Raw genomic sequence first — 16,507 nt, 5'->3', positions numbered from 1 at the left:
GCTGGGCTCTCGGAACAGGAGGCAGCTCTGCACTGCAAAGTGACAGTGACAAATAGTCCCCACTGTGCAGCTTGACACTGCAGTGAGCCTCAATAAAACCCGGCCACTGGGGAAAGTTCACAGCATCTCCCCATCCAAATCATCCTCCTGTTTTCACTCTGGTGCTTTTGACAACACATTTGCTTCCCATTCAAACAATTAACATTAGGTAAGAAATTAAAATGAGGAACTGGGGCTCCATCCAACCTGACCATAAGGAATGTATGTGTGGCTGGAGCCACACACAAAAAATACTGAGATGGCATCAGCCCTGATTCTCTCACAGCACTTCGGGTCAAATATACACAATGTATCTTTTAAAACACCCTATAAACCATACCTCAAGAACAGGGAGCCAGCTTTCCTACACATTATCCTACAACATGTCCCTATCCTGTGTTTTTTTTCACTCTGATTCTCTCACAGCACTCCAGGTCAAATATGTGAAGTTATTTCAGAAATCAATCTGCTGCAAGTTAAGAACAATTGGTCTGTTGGTTTGTTCAGTTCATTTGCTAGAAATACAAGCTACTGAAAAGGTGAAGTCTTTTGTTTTCTTCTGTTGTTGTTTATTTTGGCCTAAAAATGATCATAGTTCATGAATTCACTCAAATCCAGTTGCTGAAATCAAATTGTTTATATGTGTATTTTAAACTGTTAGGTAAAATTTTTTAAAATATTCAAATCTTTTTAAACCTGTGAATCCGGTACAACTGAGAAGTTTGCTGTCCTGGCAATGCAAATTGGATTCTGACCATCTCTTACGCAAAATATCATTTTGGATGGGCAGCACTGACTGGGAAGGAAAAAGCAAAAACCTCTTTAGAAGAAACACACAAAACACATAAACAAGCACCCTTCAGACCGTTCAATAACTTTGTTTTTGGAAAAACTTGTGAAAGACTTAGGAACTTCACATTCATCTCCCACACCTACCTTGACGCGTACCTGGACTCATGTGGGGTGTTTTGTAAGGAAGGTTTGGTCATCATGCTGATATTGTACTGAAAGCTGTTTTGCTGTTTACCTCAGTGAAATGTTCCATGACACGCTCAGCACGCGTGCACGTCCCAGCACAGCCTGAGCTCTTACCCCACAAGGAACAGAGCACCTCACCCTGGCACTGCTGCCAGCAGCAAGGCAGGACTGCAGCTGACAGAAGTACAAATTTCTTCTATCTCAGCAATGGATGAAAAATAGCCAGGCAGGTCACAGCTGTGTTTAGCACATCCAGTGTCACGTCCACTTAGACCAGAGTGGAATTTTGGGCACCCTTTTGCAATCAGTACACACAGAATTACTGCAGCATGAATTATATTTTCCGGCCATAAATTTTCAGTTTCTCATTAGTACCAAACAAGGTATTTAATGCCCAGCTAATAACGTACTGTGCTTTAAATCAACCTTGCTAGTTTGAACACACCACTTAATGCCTCTCTGCAAACTCAAATTTGTGGTTGGGTTTAAATAAGTAATACCAACTGAGAATAATTTGTAGGGCTGTTTTAAACAGGAGAGAGGCTGTTTGCTACCTAACAGAACCCATACATAACTGTCTTAATAAGTTATCATTCACTGTCAAAGAACTTCTTGGCCCTCTTCTGCCTGCATAGCTGGCAGCTCCTTTCATGGCCCACCAGCAGTGGGCATGGAATCCACTGGCAGGAAATAGAAACAAAGAAAGGAATTGCCCAGGTTTGCTACAGGTACAGGTGTTGGGAATTACCATCTTTGACTGGCAGATCTTCTTGCTGTCCTGTCCTTCCATCTAAGAATGAGTCTACAAATTGGCAATGATCTTCTCCATGGCCCCTCTGGTCTCCTATGTTATAAAATTTTCCTGAAAGCAAAGAAGCAGCAGAGTTAGTGAAGGCTATTTCCAAAAACCACCAGAGGCAATGGGCGGTGCTCTTTCCTCTGTGGAGAAGCCAAGGTGAATGCTATGATTCTTTTCCTCTCAGGACCTGCAGCTGTAATTTGAACATGACATGCAGGCTCCAAGTGCTCAAGGCTAAGGCCCCACTCCTGGCGAAAATCTATGCCTGGACATAATTTTTCCCGTTCCTTACATTTCATACAGTAAGAGAAATTCTGTTACTACCAAGAACATCATCAAAAAGCAAGTTTTGGTAGTGATTTGAATGGAAGGCAGGCCTGGTTCCCTGTCAGGAAGCCCCCAGTACCTTCAGAGATGTTTTTACAGACCACCTCCTAACATAGCCAAGGCCTGTTTTATAAATCATCATATTTTTACAACATGTATGTGCAAGGGATAGCCCTTAACATATAGATGACCTCAGACATTAAGTCCTTATCCAGAGCATGGAGTGTGCCCATGTATTTGCTTGCAGGATTGCTTAACAGGACACTTGACTGCAACTGAGTAGAAATCAAGGTCTCAAGTGTCCCATGTAGCATGTGCTGACCTTACAGACTGTGCTTATCCTGTTAACAGGCACAGTGAAGGAGCTTTGACAGATGTTTTTACTTGCTGATTTGATTTGCAAGATATTAGTAAAACTCAGTTCAGAAGATGGAGGAGAGCATGCTACATTCTCTTCCCAAACCTGGGACAGACCCCTTTGTAGATAAACTTACCATTCTTTCAAATCTTCTTTCACAGCATTTAGTTCTCAATATGTTCAACCTTTGGTTGAGATGTTGAAAGGAAAGGTGAGAGAATTTAGAAAAAGGCTCAGGATGGAGGTATAAGCTAGGTAGAAAGTCCAGTTACTCAGTAGATACTGGATGTCCTGGAGTCCATGCCAGTCTGGGCATTTGAGAGGTGGTGGGATGGGTTATAATACTGCTACCAAAGAGCAATTAATAAAAAAAGCAGCCCACCAATAAACTCAAATGTTTTTGTGATCTGAGCAATACTTTGCCAAAATTTCTCACCTCCATTTGATGGCCTCTGTGCATGTGGTTCTTCTCTAGCTTTACAAAATTATTTATTGCTATCTAGCTTTGGCTGCAAACATGTTTTTTCTGTAGGAGAACTGGTCAGAGGGAGTTCCTCTCAGCAAATTTTTTGCTCTGAAATTAAGAACATTCAGGCTGCCCAAGAAAGCCTTTTTTGTTTTTTTTCCACAGCTGTTGAAGGTCACACATAGAATTTCTTTTTTTTCCTTCCCTCAATAAATACTTATTTTTAGGTGGCCTGCTTTTCTGGAATGCCTACAGTGACTGCTCTGGAGGACTGTTAAATGAGGTCAGCAGTAGATGCTGGTTTACGGAACAGTCCTGGCATGTGTAAAGGAGATCAGTTTTTCTCCATAAGAGAGAGAATAAGCCAGATATTTTAATGGCTAACACCAGCACAGTAACTTGCAGATACACACATATTCCTCTGGCCCACAGCTTAACCTATGCATAACTCAAACAATTGGGCTTCATAAATTAGCAGCATTCTCAGTGACTATTACATTCTTACTGCCCAATTATTTCTGTAATAAAAGAACACACTTAAAACCATTCAGCTAACAAATAACTGGTTTCTAGCAAAAAAGTCAGTTTTTTTTTCGCCAGTGTTCCCTTGTGGGTGGCCTTACAATCTTACATACAAACCTTGTTTTATACATTATAAATTCCACAGCACTAGAAGAATAAATCCATGCTAAAAAACAGCATGCAAAGATACAGTTGCTGCCTGCCTTATACAATGGCATGTACAGAGTCCCCAAGCTTCCAGGCAATTACCCGGCTTCAACAGCAAAGCTTTGGAAGGTTTTTCAGTGTCCAGTGGAATTCAGAGCTCAGTGCACACTTGGTGCAGCTGGCTGGTGCTTGCAGGGACACTTCCTGGCCTTAGGGACATGGCCAGGTGAGGTGGCCATGAGACACATCAGAGCAGAGCTTGGTTTCAAACAGGGAAACTTCTCACTCACACACAGAGGCCTCACTTAGCAAACAAGGCAGAAGCAGCTTTCCTTCTACATAAATATTTCATTTCTTTTAAATATTGTGACAACTGGTCAGCACTGGTTGTAACAATTCAAGTGCAAGAACCAGGCTTAGAAGTATAATGAAAACAGTGTGTCTATCTCATCTTCTTCCAACAAGGTTAAACCAACACCCTTCCAGCAAGAACAAAAACAATCTAATGAAAATAGGAAAATGGGCTCCTGATATTAAACTTTTCAGATTGGAGTTGCTTTCACTGCAGTGTTAATTCACTTGATTTAGGGCTGAAGTCCAGTCCTGCTAGATTAGCACTGCTATTTCCTCTGCTGGCTGGTTTTGGGACACATCATTGCCAGTGCTTGTCATTTGATCACAGCTGGTTAGTACAGCAACAGTTGAATGAATGATACATCTGTTCAAAACATCCTCTTTTATTCACAAAATATCTAAGATATTATTTACATTTGGAATATTGTACTGACTATTAATGACAAGGCCTTCCTTCCTTTTCTGCTCATCAGAGAACGGTGCTGGATGCAAGGCAGGGAAGCTTAAAATTATGGCAACATGGGCTGCCCTACACTCCCTTGCTCTTTTCCTTCCATATTCTTTCCATGCCCTGCTCCTGTGAGGGCAACTTTAGGGTATGAAAGTGGATTCTTCCAGCCACAGTCTCGCCCCAGCTAATTCAATGGGATGTGTTGAACACACTTGCCTGACTTGCACTCAAAAGGCATTTCCCACACGTCTTTGTGCTCAGATGCCATGCTAATGCCATTGTCACAGAGCTGTCTGTGATAAGAGACTTCATACAGAAGACAGCCAGGAGCTTGGGATGCATTATAAGAAGTTAACGTATTTTTCAATGTAGCAGATACAGCTTGGACAAGCTGCACGAGACACAAAGATCTCCTATCCACTAACTGAAAAACATTTCTCAAAGGCTGTTTCCCCAGCATGTGTCACCTGATTCAGGTCTTAAACACATCACACTCAACTGGCCTTAAAACACCGAACAAAACTTGAGAATGTAAGGCCAGAAGTTTCCCTTAGTAATGAAATATAATATGAGGAAAACAAAAAGGTGAGAAGAAAAGATCATAAGCAAAAATTGGGAATATGAAAACAACACAAAAAATTTCAAAGCAGGTGGGTAAAACCTGTTGACTAGAGTTACAGTCATGTATTTATAAGCCTCCCAGTAATGAAGTAACCAGATATTTACCGAAAGGAGTGAAAATGATAGGTGTAATCCTGGTATAAAATGAGGTCCTGATCCGCTAATTAATAATTCTAATTAATAATTATTCTCTAATTAATAATTAAACACCAGTTTGGCTGTTTTACAATATATGCTATTCACTCTGATCTTTATTTGTTTTCTGTATGATCCCCAGTATATAAACAGGTACTTAAAATCAGATTATCACCACAGAGAGATTCCTCTGGTGTCTGAAAACTCAGTATCAAACATATCAGTCGTTACTGAGCACAAGCAGATTACTGTTTATGGTTAATCTGTGGACTAAATCAAACAAATCTGATCACACTTCAGCAGAGCTCATCTTGTTAAACCTTTTATTTCAGAAACCATAACATCTTTCAGGAATGCATAATATGGACAGCATTGATTTGAATGTTTCTTACCTGTAAGTGAATCACTGAGGTATATCTTGTATCTCAAAGAATTGCACAGCTGCACACCCACAAACTTCTTATACCAAGTCCTCTTTACATATTGTTTGCCTTTGCATTCTGAGTATGAGTCTGAATTGAATGGGATTTCAGTCCAGATTGCATCTTTCCCCACTGCAGGAGAGGAAAAAAGAGGCTGAAGTATGATGCTGCATACAAAATTACACACAACAAATGCATTTGAATAACTAGAATTAGAAACCTTGGTGAAGCAGAATGTACCATGACACCTGCATTTTGAACATGAGAAATATTTCAGGGGAGCACCAAAGTATGCAGATACAATTGGTGCTGTGAACTCCTCCTGCTGTCCTTTGGTGCAGGTTTGGAATAGGTTCATTCTAGGACCCTGTTAGGGGGACAATGTTTGTATTGGAAATACTCTCATTTACGAAGTGTGTGATACAGTCACCATTCTTCAGTGCGTTCAAGCCAAGACAATCAACTTGCAGCAAACTGTGATCTAACAAAAATACATACAAAAATGAAGGGCCATTAATTATGTGGAGAAAAATGGTGCCACAGTGTTTGTCAAAGTGAAAGTGATGGCTATTACAAATACAAAAAGCAGCCCAGTTTGCTCCAATGATCCCAGCTCTTCTTCAAAAGCTCAGTCCACCTTCCATCAACGGCAGGAAGAGTCTTGTTAAGTGGCCTAAGGCAGAGCTAGATCAAACCTTCTGAAGCAGAAAATTTTCCTAAAACACAAAGATAAATAGAATCCTCCAAGTTGTGCTCTGTTAACTCACTTAAAAAGTGTGGAATAGCTTATTCATTTTGCAGAGCTTTCTTTGCTTTAATGACAAGGTTGAGAAAATGTGAGGCTGTCTTTGGCTCATTTGTGTACGTTGGTTTGAAGCCATCCCAGCTGCCATGGGAGCTCCACATCACGTTGATTGCCTTATGCTCAGGTAAACAAACAGCCCTGCACGAATTCCTTGGCAGGAGCATGGGTGGAAGGAGTGAAATTGTGTGTGAATGCTGTTTGATTCTGTAGCTCATCCAGCTGGTGCAGCAGAGCCACCCTCCTTGTAAAATTCTGCTATCTCATTTCTGAAAAAACTGCTGATCAGATTTATGTATAAAACACTTACTTGAAATTGGCTCACTCACTCTTGGGTCCGCTGGGGGAAGAAAACAAACATTCAATCAGACACTGTAAAATGAGCCTTTCCAATAATTCTATGGAAAAGCATTGGTAAGTGATTTTTTACAGCTGACGTAAGATGTAATTTGTGAAACAGAAAGAGTTTTGGAAGTGAAGTTAAATTTTGTATTAAATTAAATAAGAAGAAATATATTTCTTGTGTGAAACTCCAGTATCAATGGGCTTTTAATAATTTTACTTATGGGACAACACCAGCCAAGCAGAGCTCTAGTAAAAACAAGACTTTAAACCTGTAACCAGTTGTACTGTGTCTTATTAAAATTTCAATTTCAAAACCTAAATAATAAAAAGGGCACATCTGTAATACTTGCCATAAAAAACTTGGCTTTGAAAGCCCAAAGGTGAGAAATGGATGTGTGCTATTAAGAAAAAACAAAACTGCATGCTTTATTTGTCCAAACTAAATAGGAGACAGAACATAAGCCTTGTCATTCATGAAAATTGCACTTGGTGCAAATGTTTTTGTCACTTTTAACAATCTAGAATTACAAAGAGTGTATTCAGAGGTTTTAAATATGTGTGGCATAGTCTGCACTCCTCCTCCTTTGCTCAGCCAAAATTCTCATCCATCAGTGACAGCACTAGTTGAGGACTATTAAATTATTACACCTGGCTCAAAACACAGATTGAGAAAGTCCCTTTAAAAAGGCTAAATCCATTTTGTGTTCTATGTGGTCTTTCATTACCACCAAGCAATAAACACTTCTGCACAAAAGATGGTATCTTGCTTGCCTAAAGTCAACAAGTCAGCAAGAACAGGCAAAGCAAAAGTTCTCTGATTCTCACCTGTGAGTCAGAGAGAACTTCACCTGGGAACCAACCAGTGGCCAAAACAGGCTTGTATATACCTCTTAAAGAGTTTCACTGGGGACTAAACAGGATGGAAGGGGACCTACTGGGACACTGACTTTTCACAACAGCTCTTTCTCAATCCCTATTTCAGCCAAACAGCATCACTGTTTACAGCAGCCTTACTGAACAGGTACAAAAACACCTATGAACACACCAGCCCAAAAAAACCCTAATGTTCCCATCCAGAAGCTGTTAATGAGTTGGATAGATGCAAAAAGGTCAGGAATATAAATCTTAACTGACTGAGCCCTCTCTAAGGATGAAGTAATTTTCTTTGCACTGAATACCAGACAATGTTCCTCTGTTTTTCTCTCTTGCAGTCTGTCCATCTTACATCCCCACACAACACAGTTCTGATCCCAGGCTGACTTTTCAGGCATGGTGGTAAAAAGCCAATCAGGAGACAGCAAAGAGCAGGACTGAATGCACAAAATGAAGTGAGAGAGCCTTTCATGCATCCCACAAACATGGGTACTAAAAGTGCTGTAAATGGTGGTCTGATCTTTGGAAGTTCTTACCTGATTCAGTACTGAAAGACACAACATTGCTACTTGGACCTTCACCAAGGGGGTTCCTGGGTTTCACGTGGAATTCATAACTGGGGAATAAAATAGAAGACATGAAAATTTTGCAAAACTAAGCATTCTTGAATAGTCTGGAGCAAGCAACTAACATGTATATTGGGGCTACTCCCCTTCTGGAGAACAAAAAATCAATTTCTTGCCACAAAACCACTGAGACATTTTTGTCCTATATTAACCAGTCCTTTTGATAATTCTATGCACACATACTATTAATATTTGATTTAATTCAACACTGACTTGTCTGTCTCCTCTCACACAACAGTTTCAATTCTGGCAAAGGGACCAAGTTCAGATGAGGTCTGAGGCAACCTGATAAGTAGAGACTGAGTAAAGGGCATTGCTATTTATTTGTACTTTTTGCTTTTTTAAGAGCACAAACCTCCAATTCAATGTCTGTCAGGCCCACCCACAGTGACAGACAGGACCAGTAGCAAAACACAGGGCAAGTCTTCCAGGACAGGAGCTCAGCCAAGGCAAAGATCCAATTGCTTGAATGTATGTTAATAATAAGTACATGAAGCAATGACAAGACACTGTGCAGAGTTTCTTTTGCATGTGTTTTTACTGATGTGGCACAACACTGGCCTGTGCTGTGGTGATCTCACAATCCCTTTTCATCACTGTGTTGGGAACCAAACACAGCGCTGTGAAAACAACATGACTGAGGAAAAAAATCCAAACCAGCCTCCTCTTCTTAAGCCTCCCCCAGCTCTGAGTGCTTGATTACCAATGGAAGTGCCATGTGCAGAGGGTCCCTTCTTCAGTGACAGGACACAAGTCAAAGGGACTGTAGGCCTGGAAAACAGGCCCCAAATTAGAGGCATTTGCTGTAAACACATAAAAAATGGGAGCCCCAGAAGTGGGCAACTAAACCTTCAGCTCTTGACTTGAGAGGGATTATTTATCCATGGTAATTTTGGTAGCTTGTGACTGTAACATAGCATTGCAATGTATTGCTGGAACCATTTCCAAACAGCAACTTTCTAAAGAAAGAAAACCCCCATACCACACTCTGCACAGTTGGAAATTTGTAAACTCCATTTGCAGTTCCCCAGAAGAATAACTCAATCCAAACTTTGGATTACCTTTCATTCCTCCTTGGCTCCCGCAAAACCTGAGCTAATTAACCTCAGTGGTGTATTCATGCAGAACCCAGCAACTGTTTTCCATCCACTGTACTTCTAAGACAATATTTAACTTTAAAATTGCTTGCTTAAGCAATTGCCTTTATTTCTAGGGTTTTCTATTCTTTTTGAGAGAAATACTTATATAGACTGGTATGCTGAACAGATGCATTGTGGAAATTCATGGATATTGCTAAGAGAAACATGGGCTTGTTTTGAGTTGAAAAAGTCTATTTGGAGAAATCTTTACATTTATTTAAACATGCTGAAAGAGAATTTGGAACTACCCATACTACCCCACAGTAGGAGGGAGACATTAACTAAACAATCCATTTAAGAAATTTATAAATCTTCATTCTCAACTTCAAATTGCTTAAACAAAAACATGCTTTTAAAAATAGGACTTAAGTAGTTAGTATTCACATTGGCCACATGGTGCAGTAACTTTTTTGGTCAATAAGTGTTCCTATCTGGTAGGAAATATCATAATGTAGATAACAGTAGCAAAGGAGTCAGAGATTCTTTCTGAAGAATAACTGAAGCACAAACAAAGATTTCCTAATATGTTGGGGGATAAAGTAATAGCTAGATGATACAGTTTTTAACATGTAGAAAATTAATCCACACCTAGAGATAGAAGACTGCAAAGTTTTCCTGCTTCCTTCACAGAAGGAACACTTGACCTAAAGCTATTATTGTAATAGTGATCATCAAGATGGAATGTTCTATTGCTTTATGGGCAGCTTATGATTTGATCTCATGGGTGATAATAAACTGGTTTTGTCCCTTTGTATGTATTTTTGCTGATTTTTGAGCAAATATATTGTTCTCAATAGTTGACATGCTCTACTTTGTGTGCATTGGGCAACGTTCTTCATAGGAATCAGTCTTGTTCCCAAAAATCTTTAGTCTATGAACTTGGACTCATCAATTCTCTAATTCCAAAGAGACAAAAACAAGGTTATTTTCCAAGCCCTGTTTTTCAAATTGTGGTTTAGAGATCACTAGGTTCTCTGCAAAAGACCAAACCACAGCTTGGAAAATAAGGGCAAAATTTAAATAAAGAACTGAAATCTACAGATAGAGATTTCAGCCTATGTAAACATACAAAGAAAATCAGAGAAAAGAAAAATAATAAAGAAATGTCCAAAGTTTAGCTCAGTCAATTAGGGAAGCCTCTTATTAATAATGTTAAAAGGAAATTTTAGAAGCTAAAATACATGCAGTTCTACAGTTCTGTGGTGTGTGTTTTTACAAACATCACAGGTTCCTTTCCTCTGCCAATTTCAATCCTAAAACAATACCAGTGGCTTCCACAGTACAAAAATAACAAACAGCCACTTTTGGGGATGAAGAGAATTAGTTAGTTGACAGAACATTGAAAAGGAGAGGAAGGAAATGGCAGACTGGGATCACAATATGACATAGTTTACTGTATTTTTAAAGCTATTCTGTGGCTGTTTTAATAGAAGACAATCCACACACCTTTTTTGTGTAAGGTGAAAGATCTGAAAAAATATAATTAAAATGGTAAGAAAGTGTACCATCTGGTCTGTTATGCACTGCTATAGAAACCACAAAGAAGGGGAAAAGTGCTCAGAGTTTCGAGAAGAATGTACATCAAAATTAATAGAATCCATTTCTGCTGCTTAATTAAATTTACCTAACGAGTGTGACAGTGTTCACAGGGGTCAGAGGATGAGGGAAGAGACGAGGATCTGACTCCATGCTTCAGAAGGCTGATTTATTATTTTATGATATATAATATATTAAAACTATTCTAAAAGAATAGAAGAAAGGATTTCATCAGAAAGCTAGCTAAGAATAGAAAAGGAAGGAATGAATAACAAAGGCTTGTGGCTCAGACAGAGTCTGAGCCAGCTGACTGTGATTGGCCATTAATTAGAAACAACTCTATGAGACCAATCACAGATGCACCTGTTGCATTCCACAGCAGCAGATAACCATTGTTTACATTTTGTTCCTGAGGCCTCTCAGTTTCTCAGGAGGAAAAATCTTAAAGAAAAGGATTTTCAGAAAATATCATAGCTACAAACAATAAACTGGAGCCTATATTCCATCATTATATCTGCCTGCCTAATATTCCAAAACTCTGCTGTCCTATGTAAGCAGCAATCTCATGCCTCAGACCCTTAACATCTATAAGATTGCTATCCTAGAAACTTTTGGAGACCAGGCCTTCCAAATCCTCCCAAACTAAGTGAGACAGTGAAAGTCCTTGTGCAGATGAAATGGACTTGACTTGCAGTAATTACTACTTGGAGTGCATTTTTCCACCACAGGAAATCGCTATAGCACATGGAACTCTGGCAAATGCAGCTGCTCCTGCATTTTTCAAATCATGCAGAAGGAGAAGATTGAAGATTGCAGAACTGAAAATAGGTGAAGAAAGATTTTCACCATAATAGGAGAACCTGAGCAGCTGAGTAGAGTGCTGGGACTTTGGGGCTATTTCTGGGGAGATGCTGGTGTTGGATGGCAATTGTGCAGGGCTCTGTGCACAGAGCTCCTCTGAGTCTGCAGAGTGTGCTTGGATGGCAGAGTGACCAGGAAAGAAAGGAGGAAAGGAAAAGACAGAGAGAAATAGAGAGAGAGAGAAAGAGAGAGAGAGAAAGAGAGAGAGAGAAAGAGAGAGAATGAACTGGTATGCTTGTTTGAGGAATTTTTCTCATAACAAAGTTGGAAGAAGGGCTAAGAAAAATGGGAAATGCTTATCCATGGACAATGATATCAACAGCAGTTTAGTACAATATCTGTTAATTTTTTAATAAAACAAATAGAAACCTCCAGCATTTTTCTGTCCCTTTCTGAATTTTGCTGCATTTTGCTTTATTGTTTCTATCTTTTGACCCTTGCTGTTAACAAAAGCTAAACTCTCAAACAAAAGCATTGATAGAGGTATTCTTGGGTTTTTCCTTGTATGTGATTAGAACATTTGGGTACTAACTACAATAAAAACCAATATTAGATAAAGGTGATAACAGCCTTAGGACACAATCAACCCCAAAAATCCAGCAGAAACCACTCAAAACACTTTTAAAAAGGAGAAGAGTATATTTGAAATCAAAATTATTAATGGGGAAGCAGATCAGTACCTAATGGGAAGCTATACAAAACTGTGGAATGCAAGTATCACACTTTTTTTTTTTCTTATTAATACTCTTTTTCTACAGCAGTAGGCTGATGGGACATGTCCTCCAATGGCTACTCAAACTTCCCTAGAGCTATTTGTGACAAGTCTTAATATTTTTCTTTACTACCTTCCAATTACTCCCATCACCAACATGCATGAGAGCAGTTTTCAGCAGTCTTCAGGCTCTTTTTTGAAGGATTGTATAGAAATTTGGGCTGTAGAACTTCCTGGACACTATGTCTGTGCTATGGGCTACACTGCCCTTAAACAAACCACCAGCATGAAAGAGAAAATGTACATTGACCCAAAACCAAAAGGGCTTCAAGATAGGGCAGGGATACAGAAATAAGAACTACATATTTTGGCAGAGAAACCAGCAGAAATAACAAAAAATCTCATTGGAAAAAAAAACCCAAACAACATCTGCATTTAATATTTTAGGCTAGGAAAGTCCATGAAAAAACCCCAGACCAGTGAATCCAATATTTTTTCCAAGGAGAATACGCAGAGGAACACCATTATTACTACAGAAGAGATGGAATTAAGACAACAAAAACCACAGTAAGCCCATTTCTCTCTCAGGCCTCTCAATGTTTGTTACAAACAAGCAGCTCAAGGAGGAAAATACTGAAAATTTTGGATAATAACCTTATCTTGACTCACATATGAAAGATCTTGCTTGACTATTAACATAGGAGAAATTGCTGCAATGCTTTCTTATGAAATTTTAATGTAAAACAAAGAAAGAGCAGAGTCCTGGGCATGCCAGTGGTACTCCCACTGGGAGTTCCAATGTAGCAGCCTTTTAGGGAAACTCAGGAACAGGAGACCTGTATGACAACTGAGATGGAATATTGCAGGTCTCATTCCTCAAATGGCCCCTTGGAAGTTAGACTGTAACTACTTTGACCAAAACGATCAGTCTTGCAGTTTGACTCTTTTCCAAGTGGAATAAACACTGCATTTCTCACCATAAGAATCACAGAATTTCCATGTGGAGGATGAAAAATTGTTAGCTCATACTAGTGCATTTGTTTCTCTAATTTTTTTTTTGGCTAAGATAGAAATGACATTTGCATTAACACACTAAGCCACCTCTGCCTGCATTAAAAAAACTGGAGGAAACTGAGATCTACAAGACCAGAAACTGCCCCTAAGGTCCAATTTTACAATAAATAATCTGTGCTGTAAGACACCTATGAAGGTGACCTGGTCCAGGCCCCTTTTCAGCTGCTTTGAGCTCAGGGTTCATAGTGGCAGACACTCACTGTTTAAACAGCAGAGTAAAGACTGAGTAGCTCACTACTCTGTTCAGACTAACCAGCAGAAAAAAATAAGTCTTTTCATTAAAAGAATAAAGATACTGCAGAAATTTTGGTGTGTGCTTCAGTGTGATAATGAACAGGAGGCTGAGTGAAATGTGATCTGAACCTACTCTAAACTCCTTGGAAATCATACAAAGGCTAATAAAAGCTAACTACAGTACAAAGTCATAATCAACACTGTGTACATGTGAATACTAGATCATAAAAGCACATCTATAAGAGAAATGTTTAAGTAGAAGACATTAATAAAATAAAAGGAAGTTTTCTTCAGGCATCATTTATATGCAATTAACTATCTGTACAAGGAAGATGTATATTGTTACCTAGCTCACATAGCATAACACCACCACATGCTTTGAGATATTTCAGGTAAAGGTTACAGCCAGAAGCAAATCTGATGAAATTAAACAGAATTCTAGACTGAAGCCAACCAGTAGCTTAGTGACAGCAAGAGTACCAGTGTCAAGAACTCTGACCAACCAAATAATGGATATCAAGATTTGAACTTTCTGGGTTATTTAAACTATCAGGAATCTTCTGAAACTTGAAATCCTGCAATCACCACATTTGATAAATCTCTAGGTAAAAAGGAGAAAAATCTTTTAAATTAATATGTGGTTGTCAACTGTGAGGTGTGCCTTACTGTGGAAAATGTCACGGATATGTCTTTCCTTGGGCAAAAACCAGATGGATTTCCAATGAAATCACATTGTACAGGCATCTCTAAAACATTTTTTAAAGAAAAAAACCCAAAAAAACCCATTGCATTAGAAGGCAGCTGACTGTGCCCCACATTTATTTAAAAGGTCTATGTTCTTTCAAATTTCTATTTTACTTTCATCTCAGAGTATCAGACTTGCAGTCAAGTCACCAGGAACCCATAAAGCTAGCATATATAATACAGAAAGGCAACAAACTTCCATAATATATACAACTTGATTTGTTTAAAATTCACCTTCACAAGTTATGGGACATCTATGAAAGTCCATTTTCATTTCCATCTCCATATTGTCATGGTATGAGACTGCTAAAACCATGTACTTGATAACTGTACTCAAAGTCAAAACTCTTTTTTCAGCCAGTGCATTTTTTCTGGATCTAGTCACTTTTCAGACAGCTAAATGGACACACAGAATACTACACCATAATCCTCATCCATTTAACTTCTGTGTTTGTACTTACTGACAGCTGCAGTCGCAGATGCAATTTTTGATGAGCGACTGTAAAAGTCTCTTTGTTGCCTCCCTAACACTGTCCAAATTCCTGAAATATTTAAAGTCTGGCCATCAGCTCCTAATCTTTACAAGCTGCCTTGTGTAAAGGCCAGCTCAAAGGGAGAAGGGTGTCTGCCTTGCTGCAGAGCTTCCCAGAGGTGCAGCAGTATCACCTATTTGAAGAATGTAAAAGAGTGAAGCAAACAAACAGCATGATCTGGCACCCAGGTTTTCCCTGCTGCTTGGCCTCCCCCTTCACACCAAAAAATTGTCTTGCTTCCCTCCTGTTGGTTGTGGCAATTAACTCTTTAGCTTCTGGGCCAGGCACTACCATATCCTACCTGAAGTACCTCAATAGAATGCCTGACCTTGGCCAACATGACTGCAGACTGTCTCTGCCAGGTACAGCTCCTCAAGAGCCCACATCTGCACAGCTACAGCCCTGAACTGCTTGCTGCTACAGGGGCTTTCTGGTTTAGACTTACCCATGAAGGCTCAGATAACAAATTCACATTTTTTATGCCTTTTTGGGAAGTCTTTGTTTAGGTCTGTCTGCTTTAGATCTGTCCTGACCTGCCTTTAGCTCTGAATGCACTGGACCTTCAGAGCAGCAAAGGGGGTTCACACAAGCCTCACCAAGGGCTTCAGGAAAGCTGGAAAAAACAGGGTCTCTAATTCAGCCTGTCAGTTTCTCCAAAGTGTTCCCAGGCCAGGAGGTTCTTCCCAGTTAATCCCCCTTCTGCTGCTGAGCATCTCTCTTTCCATACATTGCTGGTACTTTTGTAAATGCTGAGCATTTGTGGGAGGGATTCCTATTTCTCTGCCAAGTTTCTTTTCCAGCTCTACCTCTTCTACAGCTCTTCCCTTTGAGGATAGTTATGGAAAAATTTCCTTCCCAGTCTAATATATTCCTTGATGAATTTTTACACATATCAGGGACTTTGTTAATGAATACTGAGCTGTGTTTAAATTTTGCTCTTCCTCCCATTTAGTCAGTTTTATTCACAAGCACATTTCCTTCATCTAATGAGCAGCTCCTGATAGACAGAAGACTTTTATGATGGACATGTGATGTTTCTTGGCAGAACAGATACTGTCTACATGATGACACCTGTCTTAACCACTTTCTTGTTTTACCTGAATTTAGTGTGCCTGGATTTGAGGGGTAACAGTAACTTGTGCTTCTGCCAAAGCTCTCAAGGTGTCCTCACTGTAAGGAAACACACATTTTGCTTGAAACGGGAGTTTTATTGAACTGAGCCACTCTGAGGACTTTACATCCTTAAATCTGGTGAGACTTGGGGGACAGGCACCATTGCAATTTATAGCAAAGCAATTTATATCAAATTTATATATATTTGGCCAGTGGCCCTCTGGATCCAGAAAGGCTTTCACTGTCTTTCCTTTTTGAGGCTGGGGTTGGTGAATGGTAGCTTCTCCCTTCTCAGG

The 16,507-nt window shown here is 39.5% G+C and overlaps 1 protein-coding gene across 1 annotated transcript in view; it reads right to left on the bottom strand.

Annotated features, from left to right (window-relative positions):
* Positions 1-16,507, bottom strand: part of ABI3BP (ABI family member 3 binding protein) — a 138,300-nt gene that overhangs the window by 2,802 nt on the left and 118,991 nt on the right. Inside the window, exons 53-56 of the mRNA XM_058044929.1 lie at positions 8,176-8,255; positions 6,732-6,761; positions 5,590-5,751; positions 1,766-1,879 (exon numbers count right to left, since the gene is read on the bottom strand). Coding sequence (XP_057900912.1) covers positions 1,766-1,879; positions 5,590-5,751; positions 6,732-6,761; positions 8,176-8,255 — 386 coding nt within the window. The remainder of the gene's footprint in view (positions 1-1,765; positions 1,880-5,589; positions 5,752-6,731; positions 6,762-8,175; positions 8,256-16,507) is intronic.

This window comes from Melospiza georgiana, chromosome 2, assembly GCF_028018845.1.
Source record: "Melospiza georgiana isolate bMelGeo1 chromosome 2, bMelGeo1.pri, whole genome shotgun sequence".
NCBI lineage: Eukaryota > Metazoa > Chordata > Aves > Passeriformes > Passerellidae > Melospiza > Melospiza georgiana.
This window is presented reverse-complemented; position numbering and strand designations above follow the sequence as displayed.